The following is a 13,486-nucleotide window of genomic DNA, read 5'->3' as shown; positions in this document are numbered from 1 at the left end:
CCGACGCCGTCCATCCTGAGGGAATCCCTGGACCTGCTGGAGCTGGACTCCGGCACCAAGCAAAGTCATCTAAAGAATTTGAAGGATAAAAACTCAAGGAACCTAAATATTTTTCACTGTTAAATGTCAAGCTTAAAAAATAAACCTCTGGAATTCCCTGGCAGTCCAGTGGTTAGGACTCTGCACTGCACTTCCACAGCAAGGCACAGGGGTTCATCCCCTGGTTGGGGACCTAAGATCCCACATGCCACACAGCACGACCAAAAAAAAAAAAAAAATCCCTGAAAGTATATGGAGGGCAACACATGAAAAAATGGTCAACAGCATTCATGTTCAAGGAAGTGTCACCCACTACATTCCAACTAGAAAGGGAAAGTTAAAAAGATCAGCAATGCCAAGTGCTGACAAGAATCCAGAATAGCTAGAATTTTCATACATCATTAGTGAGATTAGCAAATGGTATAGCCACTGAGAAAATAGTGTGATAATTTCTTACAAAGTTAACCATGCATTTGCCATGACTCAGCAATTCCAATGCTGGGCATCTACCCAAGAGAAATGAAAGCATGTATCTGCTAGACCCCTATGTGAATATTTACAGCATCTTAACCTGTTCATGCACTGGAGAAGGAAATGGCAACCCACTCCAGTATTCTTGCCTGGAGAATCCCAGGGATGGCGGAGCCTGGTGGGCTGCCGTCTATGGGGTCGCACAGAGTCGGACACGACTGAAGCGACTCAGCAGCAGCAGCAGCAGCAGCAACTTGTAACAGCTAAAAAGTGGAAACAGCTCAAATGTCCAACTGGTGGATGGATATACAAAGTATGGTACATCTGCACAAAGAAATGGGTTTCCTGGGTGGCTCCATGGTAGAGAATCTGCCTGCCAGTGCAGGAGACTTGGCTTCAATCCCTGGGTCAGAAAGAGCCTCTGCAGGAGGAAATGGCAACCTACTCCAGCATTCTTGCCTGAGAAATCTCATGGACATAGGAGCCCGAAGGGCTACAGTCCACGGGGTCACAAAAGAGTCAGATATGACTTAGCCACTAAACAACAAAACAACAACAAATACGCCTCAACAATAAAAAGCAAAGAATTACTGGAAAATGCAACAACACTGATGGATCATAAAACATTATGCTATTGTGAAGTCAGACACAGAAGGCTACTCCCAACTGTTTTTACTCAAACACTTCTGACACCAAATCTGTGGGTTATTTCCACACCAACAACCACTTTGCCAGCTCTCCAGACACCAAGTGGGTGTCCTACAGTTCAATTCAATTCTGACATAAAGTACCCAGAGTTAGCATCAGATTCCACAAATCTAAAGGCTTGGTCTCACAGGACTGCCTTCACTTCTGATTCCATTCTCAAGTCCCAGGTTGCCACCTGTACTTGTGACCAATCAGCTATAAATTGGGAGTTCCCATGACTCCTTTGTCAAGGTCGATAATTTGCTAGAATGGATCACTGAACTCAGGGAAACACTTTGCTTACATTCGGTGATTTATTTTAAAGTATATATTTCAGAACAGCCAGATGGAAGAGATTCATAGGGCAAAATATGGAGGGGAGGAGTGGCAGGGAGCTTCCATGCCTTATCTGGGCACACTACTCTCCCAGTACCTTAAGGTACTCACCAGCCAGGAAGCTCTCTGTAGTTTAGGGGGTTTCATTACATAGGTGTGATCAATTATTTTATTGGACATTAATAATTGAACTCAATTTCCAGTCCCTCTCCCCTCCCCAGAGGTCAGGGGATGGGGCTGAAAGAGCCAACCTTCTAATCATGCCTTGGCCTTTCTAGAGACTAGCCCCCATTCTGAAGTTAGGAAGGGGGTCTCCAGCCACCAGTCACCTAATTAGCATGCAAAGGATACTCTTATCACTCCCAAGGTTCCAAGGGGTCTGGGAGCTGTATACCAGGAACTGAGGATCAAGATCAAATATATGCTATCATGCCAGTTACATACTATGTCATTCCATACAGGCTTCCCAGGTGGCACAGTGGTAAAGAATCCACCTGTCAATGCAGGAGATATGAATTGGGTGGGGAAGATCCCCTGGAGGAGGGCATGGCAACCCATTCCAGAGAATCCCATAGACACAGGAGCCTGGTGGGCTATAGTCCATGGGATCCCAAAGAGTCGACACTACTGAGCATGCAGGTATAGGGTAAGTAGGTACCAGGTGCTTTAGTTAAGGAGAGAGGATTGACTGCAAAGGAGCAGAAGGGAATTATCTTGGCTGTTCGAAATGTTCTACATTGGAATGGTAGTTATTTGACAAAAGAACTTTGTCAAAATTCATTAGACTTCACTTTTATAAAAGGAATGTGAACAGTATATAAATATACCTTAATAAATATGACTTCAAATAAAAGCTATTTCCTTCTGTCACCTTTTGCAAATGTCCCTTGCCCCTAAAAAGTGTGACTTATTTATTATGATGGGTGTAAATGAAGGAATAAAAGTTCCACCAGTGAACACCTGGTCTGACTTCTACACAAGTGTCCACTGTCCATGGTAAGCATGGACATGCTTAGAGTAGACATGGGCATGTTCTTAGAGTAGAACATGATTCAGTAGCATTTTTCATGTGTCTTTGTTCCAAAGCTTCTGTTTATCCCTGATTTCAGCCTCAAAGTTTCTCCTCTTTGGGTCCTTCTTCTGTGCCTTTCAGTACTGGAGACTGAGCAGCTTTAATAACTTCTTTTGGTTCCATCTCTTTACTTTCCTTTTTCTGTTTTTCTTCTGCTTTCTGTTCTTCAGCCTCAAGTCGGTAATTGATGCCCATGCCGATGAAGAGATAGATGCCAGAGACAATAAGGATTATGCCACATATCCAGTATGTGTATTTATAGTCTCCATATATGTCATTGAGACGACCTAAGGATGTCAAAAAAAAAGTTATGTGGGTAAACAATTATACCCTTTCCCAAATAAAGGTTAAGGATCCTTTCAAAGAGCCCATAAATGACAAATTAGTCTAAAAAGAAACCGCTCAAAATTATATGATCTTTTGTTTATGATGTCACACTGATTTGGGGGTATCCCTGCACATTCTGTTATCTTTAGCAATTTGAAAATAATTAAATCTTGGCAAATTTGAATTGAGAAAGTCCTGGAGATCACCTAGAATCAATTCTCTCAATATCCAATGGAAAAATTTGCTCAAAAGAGGTTTAGGAGTCTTGCCCAAGGCCACAGAGCTAATTCCGGTCTCCCAGGCCAATGCACTTCTTCTGACATCAGCATTTCCCAAAGAGTGTTCCTGGGAACACTCACCCTCTCCTAAAACATTAACTAACAGCAATAGTTTCCACCATTCTAACCTCACAACAGGAAGATTCTATCATCGTTCCCACTGTATAACATAAAAACTGAAGTACAGAAACTTTAAGGAAGTCATCCAAGGTCACAAAACTTTAAGTGAAACAAGTTGGCTTTAAACCCAGGGAGTCTGACACTGAGGCATGCCCCATAACTTCTTTGCTTCAGGCTACCTCCCTAACATTTGCACAGTCAAGTAAATTTGGAAATGACACATCATAGTCTCTCCTATTCAAGTTTTTATGAGGTCTGATATTAAAGAAACTTATTTAATCCTCGTTATAGTAAAATTTATTAGCAACTCATCAACCTAGTATTAAGAAATAAACTTTGGAAAACTCAACACACATAAAGGATATAATAACCAATTCAAATATGATTTCATATGGTTTTCCAATGCAGGGCATCACTCACTCAGCAATACTTAGTTTCTATATATCAATACAGCCCTGGGTCTGCTAAGCCCTGAGTTAAGAGTGAGCAAAGGAGATAATGTCCACAGTTCAGTGGAGAAGAGAAATGTTAATCCAATAACCACACAGACCATGACAAGTGCTACAGGTGTGTTTGAAGGCAGAAAATAGGGGTTTGGGGCCAGCAAGGAGGGTCAGAAAGGCTTTTTTAAAGTGTAGACTTAACCAAGACTTATGGGATAAGAGTTAATCTAGGAGAAAGGAGATGGGAAAAGGATCTGGGCGGAGAACAGCCAGTGCTAAGGCAGGTGGTAGGGGGAAACACCAGGTGTGAGAAGGGAAGCACAGAAAGCAAACTGAGTGGTAGGAAATGAGGCTGGAGAAAGAGGTGGGCCAGGCCATGCAGGAACCAGTAGCCACAGTAGGGAATTTGATCTTTACCGTAAGAACGCAGGAAGCAACTGGAGTGTTCTAAGAGACTGGAGAACAGCTAGAGTGGATATGGGTAAAGTTAAAAGGCTACTGATAGAAGAAGATCGGAGACTAGGATAAGAGTAATGATGGAGAAAAAAATGAGCAGATTAGAAAGAGATTTAGGAAGCAAAAAACGAACAGGATTTGGAATCTCCTTGGATATACTGGGTTGGCCAAAAAAGTTCATTTGGGTTTTTCTGTAAGATCTTATGGAGTAGAGAAGGTGGAAAAGGTTTGACAGGTCAGTAGTGGGTCTTTCATTGTGTGTCCTTCCTAACTTTACAGTGCATAATCTCAAAAAACATGCATCACATCCAGAAGTCCAAATTATTGTTGTATTTTGTATTAATGATAATTTAAAAATCTAAACTGTTTAGCACTGACTGAGAGAATAATACCTCAGGTTTTATGGTCACTTCTTAGCTGTGTGATCCTGGGCAAGTTATCTCACTTTCAGAAGCCTCTATTTCTTTAAAGTGGGAACAATAATAGTCTGACATCATAGTCTTGCAATATATGACAGAATATAGAAATGATTAGGACAGTCCCCAGTATACTGTGAGCCCTCATCTGGTACCTACTGTTATTATTTTAAATATTACTTTTGAAATAAATTCCACAATTAAAAAGAAATCACCAACAGTATTTTAAAGGTGGTTATACATTTTTCTACAATAAATGTTAGGATTTTTTTAATCAAGAAAATTATTAGAAATACTTAAATTTGTAATAGTTTTTTATTCCTCTTTCAGCTTGAGAATTGACTTTAATTCAGTTCTATAAGTATTTGAGCAATTATGCTGTGCCAAGCACCGTGTCAGCACTGAGGGTACAGAAATGAGGACTATCAAGCAGCCACTGACTTCTGCTTTCCATCACCTTCCCAATCTTCTCTGCCTGTTTTATGTTAATAGAACCATAGAAATTGGGAGACATACTGTACCTAAAACTGGTGGCCCCAGGAGGATAGGACAGCACTCCACAATGGTCACCAATCCCACAGCACTGGAGAATCTCTCGGCTCCCACAAGGTCCATCAGTGATTCAAACAGTACGGCACCAAACCACCCAAAAGCAAATCCAAGGAATCCCGAGTAGACACAGAACCCTATGTAGCTGGAGGATAAAGGTACTAGCATATGACATACTCCGTTCGCGGTAATAGAAGCAGCCAAAAAGTACTGAATGCGTGGTCTTACCCACTTTGTGTTGGCAACAAATCCCATACAAGGTCTGGCTACCATGTCAACAAAAGCCAGAATGGAAAGAAGGAAGGCAGCCTTCTCACTAGAGTGATGTTGACTCTTGGCGTAACTGCTAATAAAGACTAAAGGCGTAGCCAGTGCAAAACACATGATCACATTCCCAGAGAGGTACAGCAGGAAGCCTCTGTGCTGGAACAGGGATAGGTCCAAAAGTTTGTTAACTGTTTGAAAAAGTGATTGTTTCTCCTTTGGGGAGTTTCCCCCATTAACTCCTGTCTTTGGATTACCTGCCCCTTTGTTTGCATCACATTTTCCAGCTTCCTGAAGGAATTCTTTAGACTTCTCTTTCTCTGCAGTGGCTGGCTTGGGCCCTATTGGTCTCATCAGGGCTCCAGCCACACAGCAGTTTAGTAGGAGGCCCCCCAGAATTAGGAAGCTTCCTTTCCAGCCAAAGAGAGCAAAAAGAGCCTGGTTGAGGGGGGCCATGGCAGAGAGGAACACAGGGCTGCCTGCCATGGCTAGTCCATTTGCCAGTGGTCGCTTCTTGTAGAAATACTTGCCAATCATGGTCAAAGCTGGATTCAAGTTGAAGGCAAGCCCAAGACCTAGGGAGAGGGGAGGAAAAAAGAATCACATACTATCAGAAACATTTGGAAATGATTAACTAGGAAAAGAATTCACATGGAAAGAGGTCAAAATCATGAGAGGCTATTGTAACTAGTAGGTCATGAAGTGGACTATTATCAGATAAATACAGACATAAAATCTCTTTATGCAGCAAATGCTAGATTTATACACACACACATGCGTGTGTGTGTGTGTGTGTGTATGTGTTGTGCCACGTGGCTTGTAGCATCTTAGTGCCCTGAACAGGGATTGAACCCATGCCCCCTACAGTGGAAGTGTGGAATCTTAACCGCTGCATCACCAGGGAAGTAGCTAAAAAATGTATATTATTAAAAACAATTCTTTTCAATTTAGCAACAAAAAGAACAATAGAGATTCTTTGTCTAATTTCATAATTACAAATGCATTAGAAATATTAGAAAAGGATAAGTAATTGGGCTACCCTAACAAATAAATAAACATATTGTACAGCTACAGTAATAGAACAGAACACTTACTCAAAATTGAAAAACTGATTTCTAAAAGTGGGCAGAAAGTCCAGAAATAGAACCAAAAAAATACATTTAAATTAATAGGGAAAAAATGGATTTTTCAGCTAATGGGGTTGGGACAGTAACGATGCTGATAACCTTTTAAGTGGTCTTCCAATCTTGCTTTCCTACTAGGTAAATAGGAAAAGGAGTATGTCAAGGCTGTATATTGTCACCTTGCTTATTTAACTTATATGCAGAGTACATCATGAGAAACGATGGGCTGGAGGAAGCACAAGCTGGAATCAAGATTGCCGGGAGAAATATCAATAACCTCAGATATGCAGATGACACTACCCTTATGGCAGAAAGGGAAGAAGAACTAAAGAGCCTCTTGATGAAAGCAGAAGAGGAGAGTGCAAAGTTGGCTTAAAGCTCAACATTCAGAAAACTAAGATCATGGCATCCGATCCCATCACTTCATGGCAAATAGATGGGGAAACAGTGGAAACAGTGGCTGACTTTATTTTTCTGGGCTCCAAAATCACTGCAGATGGTGATTGCAGCCATGAAATTCAAAGACGCTTGCTCCTTGGAAGGAAAGTTATGACCAACCTAGACAGCATATTAAAAAGCAGAGACATTACTTTGTCAACAAAGGTCTGTCTAGTCAAAGCTATGGTTTTTCCAGTGGTCGTGTACGGATGTGAGAGTTGGACTATAAAGAAAGCTGAGCGCTGAAGAATTGATACTTTTGAACTGTGGTGTTGGAGAAGACTCTTGAGAGTCCCTTGGACTGCAAGGAGATCCAACTAGTCCATCCTAAAGGAGATCAGTCCTGGGTGTTCATTGGAAGGATGTTGAAGCCAAAACTCCAATACTTTGGCCACCTGATGCGAAGAGCTGACTCATTTGAAAAGACCCTGATGCTGGGAAAGATTGAGGGCAGGAGGAGAAGGGGACGACAGAGGATGAGATGGTTGGATGGCATCACTGACTCAATGGACATGGGTTTGGGTGGACTCTGGGAGTTGGTGATGAACAGGGAAGCCTGGCATGCTGCAGTCCATGGGGTCTCAAAGAGTCGGACATGACTGAGCGACTGAACTGAACTGAAACCAGGTTAGGATGCTTGTCCATTTCCATCTCTCTAATGACTGCCTGTCCATAACTTTTCACTCTGGATTAAGAGCTCCTATGACTTGGCTCACACCTACCTCCCTGCCCTCATTTCAGTCTGTTCTTATTTGTGCAAAGTGTTAACTATTACTCTAGGTTTCCACAAAGCCTTCTCCTGGCTATCATTCAGATCTCAACTCAAAATCATGATCTCTGAGAAACCTTCCCTTTAGGGACCATTCGATCCTTCTCTATCAAATTCTGTTTTAAGTCTTTGCAAAGCACTTATTACTACCTGAATTTTTCTTATTTATTCATTTATTTGTTGGCCTGTTTATCGTCTGATTCCCTCCACTAAAGAGCAAGAATCTTGCTTGTCGCGTTGGCTCTCCCCACAGAGCTTGGATCAGTGCCTGGCATATAATTAGGGACTCAATGAATATTTGCTGAGTGAATTAATGACATGAAATAATGAACAGGTTGAATAACCTCGTGGGAACAAATAAAGTTCTATTCCTTCTTTGTGTTATTCAAATATTCCAGATGAATTAAAATATTTAAATGTTTAAAAATTTAATGTAGTAAAAGTATAGATCTAAAAAGATGATACCTATTATTAGCATTATCCCAGGTCCTGCCAGAGAAGGCAATGGCACCCCACTCCAGTACTCTTGCCTGGAAAATCCCATGGACAGAGGAGCCTGGTAGGCTGCAGTCCATGGGGTCACTAAGAGTTGGATACGACTGAGCGACTTCACTTTCACTTTTCACACGACTGACTTCACTTTCACTTTCATGCATTGGAGAAGGAAATGGTAACCCACTCCAGTGTTCTTGCTTGGAGAATCCCAGGGACGGGGGAGCCTGGTGGGCTGCCGTCTATGGGGTCACACAGAGTTGGACACGACTGAAGCGACTTAGCAGCAGCAGCAGGTCCTGCAGGTGGGGCTGTAAATTATTAAAACCTTTCTAAAAGAGTACTTGACCAATCTTACCAAAAACCTTTTCTTCCCCCAGCAATTGCACTTCTACAAATTTATCCAAAGAAAATTATCATTTTCAAAGACGCATACAGAGGCATTATCATACAAACACTGTTTATTAAGAGTGAAAATATCAATAATCTAAATGTCCTTCAATTAAAGTGAAATAAATTATACTACATCTATCCAGTGAAAAAATAATAGCTGCTAAAGTATATTTACTGAGATGGGGAAACTATTAGTATGTACATGATGTATTACTAAGTAAAAAAAAACTGGTTACAAACATTTCACATAATCTGGTCAGCTTTCATTCCAATCCCAAAGAAGGACAATGCCAAAGAATGTTCAAATTACTGTATAATTGCTCTCATTTCACATGCTAGCAAAATAATACTCAAAATCCTTCAAGTTAGGCTTCAGCCGTATATGAACTGAGAACTTCCAGATGTACAAGCTGGGTTTAGACAAGGCAGAGGAACCAGAGATCAAATTGCCAACATTTATTGGATAATAGAGAAAGCAAGGGAATTCCAGTAAAACATCTATTTCTGCTTCATTGACTATGCTAAAGTCTTTGTGTAGATCCCAACAAACTGGAAAATTCTTAAAGAGATGGGAATACGAGACCACCTTATCTGCCTCCTGAGAAACCTGTATGCAGGTCAAGATGCAACAATTAGAACTGACATGGAACAACAGACTGGTTCAAACTGGGAAAGGAGTATGTCAAGGTTATACATTGTCACCCTGCTTATTTAACTTATATGCAGAGTACCTCATGTGAAATCCTGGGCTGGATGACTCAAAAGATGGAATCAAGATTGCTGGGAGAAATATCAACAATCTCAGATATGCAGAAGATGCCACTCTAATGGCAGAAAGCAAAGAGAAACTTAAGAGCCTCTAGATGAGAGTCTTTCACCTCATCTTTCACCTCAGCCAGAGTGAAAAAGCTGGCTTATAACCCAACATTCAAAAAACTAAGATCATGTCATCTGGTCCCACCACTTCGCAGCAAATACAAGGTGAAAACTGTGACAGATTTTATTTTCTTGGGCTCCAAAATGACTGTGGAATGGTGACTGCAGCCATGAAATTAAAAGACACTTGCTTCTTGGAAGGAAAGCTATGACAAACCTAGACAGCATATCAAAAAGCAGAGACATCACTTTGCTGACAAAGGTCCGTATAGTCAAAGCTATGGTTTTCCCAGTAGTCATGTATGGATGTGAGAATTGGACCATGAAGAAAGCTGAGTGCCAAAGAATTGGATGGCAAGGATATCAAACCAGTCAATCCTAAAGGAAATCAATCCTGAATATTCACTGGAAGGACTGATGCTGAAACTGATGCTCCAATCCTTTGGCTACCTGATGCAAAGAGCCAGCTCATTGGAAAAGACCCTGATGCTGGGAAAGATTGAAGACAGGAGGAGAAAGGGGCAACAGAGGATGAGATGGTTAGATGGCATCACTGACTTAACGGACATGAGTTTGCACAAACTCTGGTAGATAGTGAAGGATAGGGAAGCCTGGTGAGCTGCAGTCCATGGGGTCACAAAGAGTTGGACACGACTTAGTGACTGAACAACAATGTCTCTTTTTTATCTTTTTTATTTTTTTTAATATCTCTTTTTTTAAAAAACTTAACTTTATTGGAGTATTTCTGATTTTTGTTAGTTTCAGGTGTACAGCAAAGTGATTCAGTTTTACATATACATATATTCATTCTTTTTAAGATTTTTTTTTCTCTTACAGGTTAGCACATAATACTGAGTAGAATTCCTTGTGTTATTGTCCTTGTTCATTGTCTTTCTTAAATATAGTAGTATGTGTATGTTCATCCCAAGCTTCTGATTTATCCCCTACCCCTCAACATCTCCCCTTTGGTCACCATAAGTTTTTTCAATATCTATAAGTCTGTTTATGTAAATAAGTTCATTTCTATAATTTTTAAAAATTAGATTCCACATATAAGTGATATCATGATATTTGTCTTTGACTTTCTTCACTTAATCTCATCCCTTTTTGTTCTAAAATTTCCATGTGTATAGAAGAATTTTTAAAACAAAATTGTTTTGTTTTGTTTTTAGAAAGAAGATAGAAAACTGTAGAAAAATCATATAGAAAAACTATAGAAAAATCAGTGGATATGGCATCAAAATGTTTTTCAAATAAATCTTATTGGAGTATAGTTGATTTACAATGTTGTGTTAGTTCCAGGCGTACAGCAAAGTGAATCAGTTATACATGCACATACATCTACTCTTGTTTTTTTTTTAAGATTCTTTCCCATATATGCCATTACAGAGTATTGAGTAGAGTTCCCTGTGCTATACAGCAGATTATTATAAATTATCTTCTTTACATATAGAAGTGTGCATATGTCAATCCCAATCTCCCAGTTTATCCCTCACCCCCATGTCATCAAAATATTAATGGTAGTTTTGTCTGAACTGTAGAGCTCTGGGTGTTGACAGTATTTATATTCAGCAGTTCTATTTTCTTAATTTAGCTATTAGAAAGGGGGTTTTCCCACGTGTGCCCTTTATCCTTTGAAAATGTATCTGGCTTTTCTATCAGAAAACTCTTTCTATGTATCTGACATTCTCTCTTTCTCCAATTTGAGCCAGTGTCTTCTTAGGCAGAAGGGGAAATGAGTGGGAACAGTTAATGACCTCCCTTTCAACAACTTTTTACCTATCACTGCTATCTTCCTTATAAAAAGAAAAAAAGAATTCTCTTTCACTGTATTCATTCAATAAAAAATAATCATTCATTAAGTGTGATTATTTTTACACTTAATGTGAACTTTCTTTAAAGACTTGCTTTTCTAATACTATTAATGTATCAACAGCTCTAAAACATAGTAACCTAGTAATTTTCTAACAAAGAACTTTCATTTTTCAAAAGAATTGGCAAATGAATGCTATAAAGAGTCCACAAATAAATTATTGCTTGAAAATATATTAGTACAACTCACCTACAATAACTCCGATACAAAAGTAAAGTTGCATCACAGTGCTACAGAAGGAAGCTGCAATCAAGCCACAGCCTGACAAGCAGCCACCAAAAATCACGACAGGGCGACTGCCATATTTATTCACCAGGATACTGCTAATAGGACCTATGAGAGAACAAACAGATTAGTAATAATGTAGAGGAGAAGCCCAGCCCTTCCATCCACACCTGCTCATGCATCCTGACATAACAGGATGCTATCCCAGAAAATAAACAGATAGAAGACAGTGCTAAAGAATATTGCTTTCTATCTTTATTACAGAGTCACAGGTTTGTCTAATAGAAAAAAATATAGTATTGATTTTACATCTTCTATATACCTAGGACATGTTAGATGGGTTTTAACTGAAGTATGAAAGACCATAAGCTAACTCTTTTAAGGCAGAAGAAGCTGCAAGTACCCTGATTATAAGTGCTTATAGGGTTCTTCATATATCTAGGATATTATCCACATACATGTAGCAAGTTTGCTTGTTTTAACATTTTTTTTTTTAATATTTTACTTTATTTATTTAGTTGCTCTGGGTCTTAGCTGCAGCATACGAACTCTTTAAATTGTGGCATGTGGGATCTAGTTCCCTGACCAGGGTTGAACCTGGGCTCCCTGCCCTGGGAGCATGGAGTCTTAGCCACTGGACCACCAGGAAAGTCCTTGTTTTAAAATTTTAGATGGAATTTACACATACATGACTGATGAGATATATGAGCTAGTCTGATCATAGTTCTGACATAAGGGCATATTTACTGGAAACTACCTAAAATATTGTTTCTCATAGAAAACAACAACAAAACCAAAACAGGCCTACAAAATAAGAATGCCTACCATCACCACTTTTCTTCAACATTATACTGGAGGTCCAAGCCAGCGCAGTAAGACAGGAGGAAAAAAGGTGTAAGAAAAGGAAGAAACCAAACTATCAGTATTTGCAGAAGATTTGTTTGTCTATCTAAAATTTTTGAAAAAGAAATCTACCAATAAACTACTGGAAATAAGGGTTTAGCAAGCTTACAGAATATATGATTAAAGTACAAATAGCAATTACCTGTCTATACCCAGCAGCCAACACAAAACATATTTTTAAAGAAAGCTATCCCTTATAATGACACTGTTTTATATTATAACTTACCCAACAGAGCACATGGTTGCTATGTCACTTTCATTGTTAGAGAGAATGAAAAATATGATTCTAATCACATAACTCCAATAACTAACATTTCAATCATTTTTACTGATAAAGATATCAAGAGCAAAAAGTACTTAATACAGAACTTCTGTCTACCCACTGAAAGTTAAAAGAGCAAGCCTTCACGGGTACTTACCTCCAGCATACATGACAGCAAATGCGATAGAAGATAACCATGACACTTCACTGGTGCTGGCTTTAAATATTTCTTCAATTTCTTTGTAAAATACACTAATAGATTTGCCAAATGCACAAGAGAAGCCAATGGAAATGAAAGCTCCAACTACCACTGCCCACCCCCAGCCTCCATCTGGTGGGGTATATCCAGCTGGACCTCTATCTGATGGTGGCATTGTAAGTAAAGATGAATTCTAAAATCCAGTTCAAATCCAGATACCTAAAGGGTATGAAATCAAAATAGTACAGAACAAGTAGATCAATAGCAAAGCACTCCCATAAAATCCCTTACATTTATGAAATAAATAAATAAATGCATATAGCAATTTTCTAAATAAAAGGTCAAACATGAGATTCTCATTCAGTGGGCTGGAAAGTTATCTCAGTAAAGTTTATTTTTCATCTAGCTGCTTGGACTTCTTTTTTGTTGTTTTACTATTTTTTTTTTTAACTTAACAATATTGTATTTGTTTTG

At 39.4% G+C, this 13,486-nt stretch overlaps 1 protein-coding gene across 5 annotated transcripts in view; it reads right to left on the bottom strand.

Annotated features, from left to right (window-relative positions):
- Positions 1–1,492: 1,492 nt before the first annotated feature.
- Positions 1,493–13,486, bottom strand: part of LOC145507278 (monocarboxylate transporter 1-like) — a 35,652-nt gene continuing 23,658 nt past the window's right edge. For 3 of the 5 annotated variants that reach the window (XM_081493509.1, XM_081493510.1, XM_081493511.1), the window contains 5 exons: positions 12,971–13,231; positions 12,474–12,499; positions 11,613–11,756; positions 5,167–6,033; positions 1,493–2,892 (listed from right to left, as the gene is read on the bottom strand). In XM_081493509.1, coding sequence (XP_081349635.1) covers positions 2,645–2,892; positions 5,167–6,033; positions 11,613–11,756; positions 12,474–12,499; positions 12,971–13,011 — 1,326 coding nt within the window. In that variant the 5' untranslated portion in view covers positions 13,012–13,231 and the 3' untranslated portion in view covers positions 1,493–2,644. The remainder of the gene's footprint in view (positions 2,893–5,166; positions 6,034–11,612; positions 11,757–12,473; positions 12,500–12,970; positions 13,232–13,486) is intronic. The other 2 variants (XM_081493508.1, XM_081493507.1) reach the window with 1 other exon arrangement.

Source organism: Giraffa tippelskirchi, chromosome 5 (assembly GCF_054371585.1).
Source record: "Giraffa tippelskirchi isolate mGirTip1 chromosome 5, T2T-mGirTip1v1.2.pri, whole genome shotgun sequence".
NCBI classification, from domain to species: domain Eukaryota; kingdom Metazoa; phylum Chordata; class Mammalia; order Artiodactyla; family Giraffidae; genus Giraffa; species Giraffa tippelskirchi.
This window is presented reverse-complemented; position numbering and strand designations above follow the sequence as displayed.